General features: G+C 38.3%; 1 protein-coding gene across 2 annotated transcripts in view; it reads right to left on the bottom strand.

Moving 5' to 3' along the window:
• The window catches only part of LOC128703391 (ankyrin repeat and IBR domain-containing protein 1), a 119,495-nt gene that overhangs the window by 81,580 nt on the left and 25,860 nt on the right, over window positions 1–12,055 (bottom strand). For both annotated transcript variants that reach the window (XM_053798026.2, XM_070104668.1), the window contains exons 4-7: window positions 11,147–11,354; window positions 8,003–8,182; window positions 7,281–7,470; window positions 1,729–1,955 (exon numbers count right to left, since the gene is read on the bottom strand). In XM_053798026.2, the coding sequence (XP_053654001.2) occupies window positions 1,729–1,955; window positions 7,281–7,470; window positions 8,003–8,182; window positions 11,147–11,354 (805 nt within the window). The remainder of the gene's footprint in view (window positions 1–1,728; window positions 1,956–7,280; window positions 7,471–8,002; window positions 8,183–11,146; window positions 11,355–12,055) is intronic.

Raw genomic sequence — 12,055 nt, 5'->3', positions numbered from 1 at the left:
GTGCGTAAATATCGCCGAGACTGCTAACTTTGCAAGAGCATAATTCCATAAGTTTTCCACAAATTTCATACTTTGGTTTCATTACCTTTGGAAAAAGATTCTATATCATTTAACAAAAATTCTTTAACACTGAGAACAAGTTTGAGAGGATGAGTCTCAACACTAAAAGGGTTAAAGGACTGCTCCAAATTTCTTTACGGAAGACATTTAGGGGTGACACTCGGGTTAGAGACAATAGGGAATTTGTCTTGAAGCTGATTTATTATTTTTTTTATTTTGGGGAAGCCCTGAAAAGCTGGAAAAGGTTATGGGATATGAGTCTTGACCTCCCTTGTCCCATCATTGGAATAATCCTATCAACATGTAAGTGTAAGGGGTGGCTTATGTTACTGTTTACCGCTTATCGTTAGCAATAAATATGACTAAAATACACAATATATGACTAAAATATTCAATATTTAACCACAATATTCAACATTTGACTAAAATATTTAACCACAATACTCAGTATTAAAGTTATTTTGTAGTCATGTTCATCAGTAACCACATTGGCAGCCATCTTGAATTTTTCAACCTTCTCAATGTTCATGGATTGACAGCAGCTGGATTATCAGTCAAGAACAATTACCAACCATAAATTTCCAGGTTCATCCAAATTTCAACTGGGCTATAACCCCTGGAATGAAGAATGACTGAAGAAGTAGAATGAGAAGAGTGCAGCAGTAACAGAAGAGGAAGACAAAAGGAATGAAGAGAATATACAATAAACAAATAACCCGCACAAAGAAGTCTGAAAATTATGCTGTTGTTTTGGTCTGACTTCGACCATCAACCCTTAAACTGTCCAAACGTCGAGCTACGTTGATGTGCGTAGCACTCCGATCATAGATCTACGTTTTTTTTGCCCGAAATGCTTTGCATACGAAGGGGCTTTTGGCATGTACACCCAACTATTATATTCCTCTGTACAACCATGTAATTTGTCAAAATAAACATCTTAATCTTAAGAAAGCATGTAAAATCGGACGTAGATCTATGTCCAGAGCACTACGCACGTGAATGTAGATCTACATTTGGACAGTTTAAGGGTTAACTAATCACAAAAAAGTGTGAAGGAAAGGGAGCCAGTATGTACACAAGACGGTACCAGAGACATGAGACAGAGATGAGGTAGAAATAATAATTCTTCCTGAAGTAATATTAGCAGGCAAGGATACAGTAGAGGAGTCCCTCATTATAAGCTGTAGAAGTCTTGCAGTCCCTTGCAATCTGTACTAAGATCAACCAGGTCATAAAGACTTAATTATGCAACAAAAGTCTTAAATGAGTCTTGCAAACTATAAAACTATAAAACTGAGCAAGGTAACATTTATGAAGGGATTCTGGGAAATCAGTTAGCCGGACTTGAGTCCTGGAGGTGGGAAATACTGCGCTTGCAATCTGAAGGACAGGCATTGATATGCTGCAGTTTTATAACTGTAGTGTAGGCACACCTCTGGCAAGATAGTGATGGAGTGAATGATGATGAAAGTGTTTCTTCTTTTTTTGGGGGGGACACCCTGCCATGGTGGGAAATGGCTGATGTGCTTAAACAAAAAACTGGCAAAGAAAACAAGCCAGAGAACAGGTTGGGTTTGAACCCATAGCAAGTGAATGCTAAACTTTCCAGGTCAGTGCAATGATGTTATTACAATATCGTGAGTCAGCGGAGAAATCAAGTCATCATACCAGGTTCTGTCCCTCTACTTCCACATCATGATCCTGGTCTATGCTGTCCCCTGCAATGCGAGCTAGTGGAGGAGGTGTGATAACTGAGTTAGGTAGAGATGAAACCACCACTGACGAAGTCGGAGCCACAAGCTGGAGAGCAGACGCTGGAGGCGCTATACCTGCCGCCTCACAACACTGAACAGCATTTGTCATCCATTTTTCCAAGAGCAACGCCTTAGACCATTCTGAAAAAGAAGGAAAGTAATGGACAATACAATTTTTACACAAAAAATTCCTAATAAAGTACATACAATGATGTAGGATACATGTTTTTATTTTGAGCACTGCTGCTTTTTATTTTTCCCCGAAAACTCTACAACCACAGACTCAATCACCATTTTCAAAACTACCATTAAAAAAAATCTTATCTCCCTAACACACCCCATCATCAGCTATATGAAAACCACCTATTCTCTTTTTTGTATCATGAACCATCAGAAACAAAACAGACTTACTCTCATTATCTGTAATTCCCCCTAATTTACAAAAACACTCATCCAAATGACTGTAAACATAAAATTCCTAATATAGCTAATGCCTAGTCCTAAGTTTGCTTCAAATATTCTCCCAACTTAGGAGTTTTTACAGAAACAGTGTATCATGCTATGATAAAACCATTCCCATTACTAAATTTACCAATTGTAATAGTATTATATGTCTGGGATTACCTCGCTGTTATCAATCTAATTAATGTTAATCACTTCAGTTACCTAACTTTTACATCAGTATGCAATAATATATATTAAAATGTACTGCTCCAGAACCTGTGTCAATACAGAGTAAGAATTACAATTAGTCTGCCCGAAATGCCTAGGCATGCTAGTGGTCTTCTTTGTAATTAATATTTTATAATATACATATATATATATTTAGTGAAGGGATTCAGGGAAACCGGTTATTTTCATATAGTCGGACTTGAGTCCTGGAAATGGGAAGTACAATGCCTGCACTTTAAAGGAGGGGTTTGGGATATTGGCAGTTTGGAGGGATATGTTGTGTATCTTTATATGTGTATGCTTCTAGACTGTTGTATTCTGAGCACCTCTGCAAAAACAGTGATAATGTGCGAGTGTGGTGAAAGTGTTGAATGATGATGAAAGTATTTTCTTTTTGGGGATTTTTTTTCTTTTTTGGGTCACCCTGCCTCGGTGGGAGACGGCCGACTTGTTGAAAAAAAAAAAAAAAAAAAAAAAAACATGCAAGATTTCAGGTATGTCTTGTTACTTCTACTTGCACTTAGGTCACACTACACATACATCTACAAGCATATATATACACACCCCTCTAGGTATTCTTCTATTTTCTTTCTAGTTCTTGTTCTTGTTGATTTCCTCTTATCTCCATGGGGAAGTGGAACAGAATTCTTCCTCCGTAAGCCATGCGTGTTGTAAGAGGCGACTAAAATGCCGGGAGCAAGGGGCTAGTAACCCCTTCTCCCGTATAAATTACTAAATTTAAGAGAAACTTTCGTTTTTCTTTTTGGGCCACCCTGCCTTGGTGGGATACGGCCGGTGTGTTGAAAGAAAGAAAAAATTTTATAATATGTAAACCCCACATTGTAAGCTTTGCAAGGAAACAAACATTTTCATTTCCTCTAGGGCACTTTAAATGTATGCATATTACATGTGGGTGGGGTGGCCACACCTACCACACCTGACCTTCTTTGATATACCTTTGAAGAGTTCCGAGAGTTTCACTACTCTCGGAGCCCGGCCATGCACCAGGCTCGTCTGGTGCTTGCCTGGTTAACCAGGCTGTTGCTGCTGAAGGCCCACTGCCCCACATATCCATCACAGCCTAGTTGATCTGACACCTGGTGAAGATGCTTATCCAGTTTCCTCTTGAAGACTTCTACACTTGTTCCAGCAGTGTTTCTGATATCTTCTGGTAAGATGCTGAATAGTCTGGGACCCTGAATGTTGATACAGTGCTCCCTTATTGTGCCCACTGCACCCCTGCTCCTCACTGGGTTTATTTTGCACTTCCACCCATATCTCTCACTCCAGTATGTTGTTATGGCAGTATGCAGATTTGGGACCAGGCCCTCTAGTACTTTCCAGGCATATATTATCATGTATCTCTCTCTCCTCTGCTCCAGTGAGTACATGTTCAAGACTTGAAGGCATTCCCAGTAATTTAGGTATTTTACCTGCTCAATGTGAGCCGTAAACGATCTCTGTATTTGTTCCAGCTCTGACATTTCTCCACTTTGAACGGGGCCGTCAACACTGAGCAATATTCTAAATGTGGGGGTACAAGTGATTTGAAGTGTCACCATCGGCATTATTTCCCTTGTTTTGAAAGTTCTCAGTACCCACCCCGTTATCTTCCTGTCTAACCTGATCCTTGTTTTGTTATGGTCTTTAAAATGAAGGTTAGCTGACATAATTATTCCCAGGTCTTTTACGTGTTCTTTCCATTCTATTTGGTGACCTTCTTGAGTTTTGTATATAGAGATCCTTTGAGTTATTCATTCTTTCCATACCTAAGCAGCTGGAACTTATCACCACTGAACGTCATGTTGTTCTTCACTGCCCACTGGAAAACACTGTTTATGTCTTCCTGTAATTTTTCAGTGTCCTCTACCATAGTGACTTTCATGCTTATTTTAGTGTCATATGCAAATGATGATACAACAGTGTGATGGGTGTCTTTATCTATGTCTGCTATGAGGATGAGAAACAGCAGAGGTGCCAGGACAAAGCCTTGGGGCACTGAGCTAATGCTGGATCTTGCTCTGTTCAATACTACTATTTGTGTTCTGTGTTAGGAACCTGAAAATTCATCTGCCTACCTCTCCCATAATGCCCATGGACCTCATTTTGTGCACTATCACTCCATGATAGTCAAAGTGTCATTAGTTCATGGTACAAGCTGGAGCATTAACTAGTCATGGTGTCACTAGTTCATGGTACAAGTTGGAACATTAACTAGTCACACAGCATCACTAGTTCATGGTACAAGTTGGAGCATTAACTAATCACACAGTGTCACTAGTTCATGGTACAAGCTGGAGCATTAACTAGTCATGGTGTCACTAGTTCATGGTACAAGTTGGAACATTAACTAGTCACACAGTGTCACTAGTTCATGGTACAAGTTGGAACATTAACTAATCACACAGTGTCACTTGTTCATGGTACAAGTTGGAACATTAAGTAGTCACACAGTGTCACTAGTTCATGGTACAAGTTGGAACATTAACTAGTCACACAGTGTCACTAGTTCATGGTACAAGTTGGAACATTAACTAGTCACACAGTGTCACTAGTTCATGGTACAAGTTGGAACATTAACTAGTCACACAGTGCCACTAGTTCATGGTACAAGTTGGAACATTAACTAGTCACACAGTGTCACTAGTTCATGGTACAAGTTGGAACATTAACTAGTCACACAGTGCCACTAGTTCATGGTACAAGTTGGAACATTAACTAGTCACACAGTGTCACTAGTTCATGGTACAAGTTGGAACATTAACTAGTCACACAGTGCCACTAGTTCATGGTACAAGTTGGAACATTAACTAGTCACACAGTGTCACTAGTTCATGGTACAAGTTGGAACATTAACTAGTCACACAGTGCCACTAGTTCATGGTACAAGTTGGAACATTAACTAGTCACACAGTGTCACTAGTTCATGGTACAAGTTGGAACATTAACTAGTCACACAGTGTCACTAGTTCATGGTACAAGTTGGAACATTAACTAGTCACACAGTGTCACTAGTTCATGGTACAAGTTGGAACATTAAGTAGTCACACAGTGTCACTAGTTCATGGTACAAGTTGGAACATTAAGTAGTCACACAGTGTCACTAGTTCATGGTACAAGTTGGAACATTAACTAGTCACACAGTGTCACTAGTTCATGGTACAAGTTGGAACATTAACTAGTCACACTAGTGTCACTAGTTCATGGTACAAGTTGGAACATTAACTAGTCACACAGTGTCACTAGTTCATGGTACAAGTTGGAACATTAACTAGTCACACAGTGTCACTAGTTCATGGTACAAGTTGGAACATTAACTAGTCACACAGTGTCACTAGTTCATGGTACAAGTTGGAACATTAACTAGTCACACAGTGCCACTAGTTCATGGTACAAGTTGGAACATTAACTAGTCACACAGTGTCACTAGTTCATGGTACAAGTTGGAACATTAACTAGTCACACAGTGCCACTAGTTCATGGTACAAGTTGGAACATTAACTAGTCACACAGTGTCACTAGTTCATGGTACAAGTTGGAACATTAACTAGTCACAGTGTCACTAGTTCATGGTACAAGTTGGAACATTAACTAGTCACACAGTGTCACTAGTTCATGGTACAAGTTGGAACATTAACTAGTCACACAGTGTCACTAGTTCATGGTACAAGTTGGAACATTAACTAGTCACAGTGTCACTAGTTCATGGTACAAGTTGGAACAAAACATGGTCATGAGTTTCATTCTCCTATGTTCAGGTTATTTGTGTATTGTTCCATTCACGGTACTGTGACTTTTTATTCTTTCTTCTCTAAATTCAACTGAATAGTAAATTGTTCCAGCCATGAAACTGCAACTTTAAAGTAACTTTATTTATGTACAGGAACACATAAGTACAAGTATTACAACTACTATAATATGTACAGGAACACATAAGTACAAGTATTACAACTACTATAATATGTACAGGTACACATAAGTACAAGTATTACAACTACTATAATATGTACAGGAACACATAAGTACAAGTATTACAACTACTATAATATGTACAGGAACACATAAGTACAAGTATTACAACTACTATAATATGTACAGGTACACATAAGTACAAGTATTACAACTTCTATAATATGTACAGGTACACATAAGTACAAGTATTACAACTTCTATAATATGTACAGGTACACATAAGTACAAGTATTACAACTTCTATAATATGTACAGGTACACATAAGTACAAGTATTACAACTACTATAATATGTACAGGTACACATAAGTACAAGTATTACAACTTCTATAATATGTACAGGTACACATAAGTACAAGTATTACAACTTCTATAATATGTACAGGTACACATAAGTACAAGTATTACAACTTCTATAATATGTACAGGTACACATAAGTACAAGTATTACAACTTCTATAATATGTACAGGTACACATAAGTACAAGTATTACAACTTCTATAATATGTACAGGTACACATAAGTACAAGTATTACAACTTCTATAATATGTACAGGAACACATAAGTACAAGTATTACAACTTCTATAATATATACAGGTACACATAAGTACAAGTATCATAACTACTATCATAAGTGTTAATTACCTACCAGGACAACATTTAAGTCAAAGTGACTTATTTCCATTGTTGTTCTTAAAATATATTATTATTTAAAGATTAATAAATATCCTAAACTCTAGGATATCTTTTATAATATCTTTTATAAAGCCTAATAAATATCTTGATATGTAATATCTTATTACTTAAAGTATAAACTCACCATTATCTCTGAGTAAAGCCTCGGCAGTAAAGAGAGGAATATGCAACATATCTGCAGTTTCAACAAGCAACTGGTCCTTTGCTTCTTGCAAGTCTTGCGCTCGCAGACCAGAATATACTTCATTGTCACAATCAGTCTCGACTTCGTTACCCACCAGCTCTCCCTCGTTCACACCATCACTACTGTCAGCCTGAAACACAATGTATTTTATATCACTAAAAAAGATTAATTCGAACACTCAAACAGTATTTGTAATAGTGGATAAATCATGAAACAGATGAGGTTTGAAACCTTGGCAAGCGAGTTACAACTCACAGGTCAGTGTTAACAACTGAACCACCTGGCTCTAATAAGATTTATGAAGGGGACTGGAGCTAGAGCATGCCACAGCCACACTGGTGGGATATTCATCTGTAAAAACTGGCATGTGTGGTCATAGTGATGGCTCATGCTAACCTCCCTATGGTGTACAGAAATATACCTAGTTGTATGACTCTTATTAAAGCTGCTGGTACAGTTGTTAACACACTGGCCTCAAGTTTTAAGACTCACTTGCCATGGTTCAAATCCTACTTGTTCCCTGATTTATTGGCAATTGTGTTATTACAAATTCCTGAGTCATAATTAGTTGATATTTTTAACCACATATTTGCCAAATTCCAAATAAAATATTGCATGATAAACAATTTGAGTTAATTTGCAAGGCAGTAATTAAGACTTACGAAGACCATGCGGGACTCCAGGTAAGTAGCAACATCATGATGTGCAGCTCTGACTGCCACATCGCATGGTGTTAACCTGTCACGGTTTTCAATGAAGAGGCCGGCTCCCTGAGCAACGAGAAGCTCCACGCACTTGCGTAGTCCTGAAGCTGACGCGTAATGAAGAGCCGTGTTCCCTTTCTGCAACACAAATAAGAGTGGTGAAACTCGTATACCTTGGATATACCCTTGACGAGTTCCCAGAGTTTTTCTACTCCCAGAGCCAGACTTTTGACCAGGCTTCTCTGGTGCTAGTCTGGTCAACCAGGCTACTGCTGCTGGTGGCCGGCTGCCCCACATAACCATCACAGCCTGGTTGATCTACCACCTGGTGACGATACTTATCCACTGTTCTCTTTCATACCAATAAGTTGTAGGTAAAAGATATGTTTACACTGATCAAGATATTTATTAAGGAAAGGTTTAACCATGAATATCTTTTTTACCCCTAACATTAAGAATGATGAAGCCATGAATGACTTTGTCATTCCTAACATTAAGAATAAAGCCACAAGAGGTGAAACATTCCTTAATAAACATCTTAATCAGTCCATACACATCTTTTACCAACAAGAACATCAATGTTTTGAACATCAATATAATCAGCAATGAGTAAAACCAAGTTTATTTTACTATTTTTATTAACCATTCTCTTTTTATACACTTAGTTCAATAAAAAGATTAAAACAACAACCAGGTCTTCATTAGAGCCAATAATAAAACCCATGAAGCGGTCGCACTGTTCGAATTATATGTGAATTTTGCTCAAGATTTGAAGATTTTGGGGAAAACTAGCACTGATTCCATACTAAAGTGAAATTCAGACTGTTTGAATTTGCAGTAATCAAGGCCAGACTGAACTAGTAAATAGAATTTTGACAAAATGTATCTCTGGAATTTAAGAATTAGTCTAAGTCTAAATTAAGAGGACGACAGATAAAACAAGAGAATGAGGGAAAAACCTGAAGATAAATAGGAATTATGCGAGTGATCCAATGTTAATGGCAGAGCTGAAGAATTTTTCACTGAAAATGATCTTGAGACATCTAAAAGCATTGGTGTTAAAAGGCTTCTTTAGTAAATAATGTTACTTTATTGTCAGCTACATGATAGGTTAAAACAGACCAGGTTTTTATTACAGACTATATAAGCACTTCAGTACACTGTCCACTGCTGACAATTCTGAATCTATAACAATACACAAATGACCCACACATGAGAATGAAACTTATGATGACATTTCTGTCCAACTTGGACCATTAACTACTATGGTCCAAGCCGAACCAAAATGTCATCATCAGTTTCATTCTCCTATGTATGGATTAAACGTGTATTGTTTCAGTAATGGTACTGACTTTTTAATTTTTCTGAATCTACATCAACACAAGAAACACAGCCATCCCCTTATGCCCAGAAAACCCACATCAACCCTCTCCACAATTTTCTATTTCAAGAAGCAGTACCATCTACTATGATGTAAGATATGTTTAATTGTAGTAATATTTACCAAATTTTTTAAAGCATCAATCATCTTCCACCACTCTTTCTCATTTACATCAATGACCTCCCAAAGGCATCATGACTCCTTAAACCAGTCTCACAGATGATACCACTTACGTCTTTTCCCACCCAAACCTGGTTATACTTAGTAACACTGTAAACAGCGAGCTACATAAAATATCAAACTAGATGACTACCAACAAATTTACTCTCAATATAGACAAAACCTATTTCATGCTTTTTGGAAACAGAGCATTAAATATCCAGCTAAACATATCAATAAATGGTTCACCCATTACAAGACACACTGAGGGCAAATTTCTAGGTATCTACCTTGACTGAAATCTTAAATTTCACCCCCACATCCAGCATATACAGTGGTACCCTGAGTTTCGTACAGCTCTCAACTCGAACAATTATGTATGTAAATTTTTGTAAGTGCTTTTGTAAGTGTATTTTTGGGGGTCTGAAACGGACTAATCTAATTTACATTATTCCTATGGGAACAAATTCGTTTGGTAACGGCACTTGAACAGCCTTCTGGAATGAATTACGGCCAAAACTCGGGGTACCACTGTAACTAAGAAAGTTTCCAAAACAGTGGGTATCCTTTCCAAGATACGACACTATGAACCCCAAAGGGCACTACTTTATAACACTCTCTAATATACCCTTACCTCACCTACGGTATTTGTGCTTGGTGATCTACCACAGCCAATCACCTTAAACCTTTAACAACCCAACAAAACGCAGCAGTGTGGATGATCACAAACTCCTGCACCAGACAACACACCCCACCTCTCTCTGAAAGCTTGAACTTACTTAATATGCAAAATATACACACTTATTATTGTGCCTATATAGCCTAACCTTGCCTAACCTTACCTAACCTAACTAACCTAACCTAACCTAACCTAACCTAACTTAGCCTAACCTAGCCTAACCTTACCTAACCTAACCTAACCTTACCTAACCTTGCCTAACCTAACCTAGCCTAATCTAACCTAGCCTAACCTAACCTAGCCTAACCTTACCTAATCTAACCTTACCTAACCTTACCTAACCTAGCCTAACCTAACCTAGCCTAACCTAACCTAGCCTAACCTAACCTTACCTAACCTAACCTAACCTTCCCAAACCTAGCCTAACCTAACCTAGCCTAACATAGCCTAACCTACCCTAGCCTAACCTTACCTAACCTAGCCTAACCTTACCTAACCTAGACTAACCTAACTTAGCCTGACCTGACCTAACCTAACCTAATCTAACCTAACCTAGCCTAACCTAGCCTAACCTAATCTAGCTTAATCTAGCCTAACCTAACTTAGCCTATCCTAACCCAACCTAATTTAATGTAACCTAAGCCAACCCAACCTAGCCTAATCTTATTTAACCTAGCTTAGCTGCAAATTGAATGTGAGCATCCACACTGATGCACAGCAAAGTTAAGAGGATGGGCTGATGCTGTTTAGTGAAGGTAAGAAGATGGGTAGGAATGGGTGGTTTTGATAAGGACTTGCCTTGTATGGGCCAGTAGACCTGCTGCAGTGTTTCTCCATTTCTATGTTCTTAATCCTCCATGAAGAATAAAACAATCGTTCTCACCTTATCCTGAGCATTCAACTGAGCTCTTTCCTTCTCCCCGTCCTGTAGTACTGGTCCCCGCCACTGAAGGATCATGATGACACACGCAGCACGTCTGTCCTCTGCCGAAGGTGATTTGGCCTGGCCAACGCGACATACACAGTGAACGGAACTTTCGTCGTCACCATTCTTCTTGTTTGGATTACCCCCAAGATCACAGAGAAAGGTCCTTCAAGGAAGTAAATACTTGTTTACCATAGATGAAATTAATACAATGCTTATTAATGCTAGATTAAATCATCAGTGACTGTCACTACTGATGAAGAATTAGATACATATGCAGTATCTGGGTAATCAGTCCCTCAGCCTAGATACATCTGCAGTATCTGGGTAATCAGTCCCTCAGCCTAGATACATCTGCAGTATCTGGGTAATCTGTCCCTCAGCCTAAGCTGAGGGACTGATTATCTCATCTTCCTCTATTTACTGTATAATATTTCTATTACATCCTTTTACTGTATTAATAAAGTCACTGGATGGTGAAACATCTACAAGTAAAGCTACCCAGATCATGCATGTGTCTAATTCATCATGATGTCAGTACTGAATACCAATGATATACAACACTGTCACTATTGTCTGAGAAGACAATATGTATTCTGCTTAATACAGTCATTGTAGAACAATAAAAGAGTGTTTCCAATGTGGATTACACTGGACCCCCGCCTTACGATCAGCTCCCAACTCGACCAATTATGTAAGTGTATTTTTGTACGTGCTTTTGTATGTGTATTTTTGGGAGTCTGAAACTGACTAATCTAATTCACAATATTCCTTATGGGAACAAATTTGGTTGGTAACGGCACCCGAACAGACTTCTTGAATGAAATAATATCGTAAGGCGGGGGTCCACTGTATTTTTAAACTTCA

The sequence above is a fragment of the Cherax quadricarinatus genome, chromosome 93 (genome assembly GCF_038502225.1).
Source record: "Cherax quadricarinatus isolate ZL_2023a chromosome 93, ASM3850222v1, whole genome shotgun sequence".
In the NCBI taxonomy this organism is placed as follows: domain Eukaryota; kingdom Metazoa; phylum Arthropoda; class Malacostraca; order Decapoda; family Parastacidae; genus Cherax; species Cherax quadricarinatus.
The sequence above is the reverse complement of the archived record's forward strand: the minus strand, read 5'-3'. Positions and strand labels throughout refer to the sequence as shown.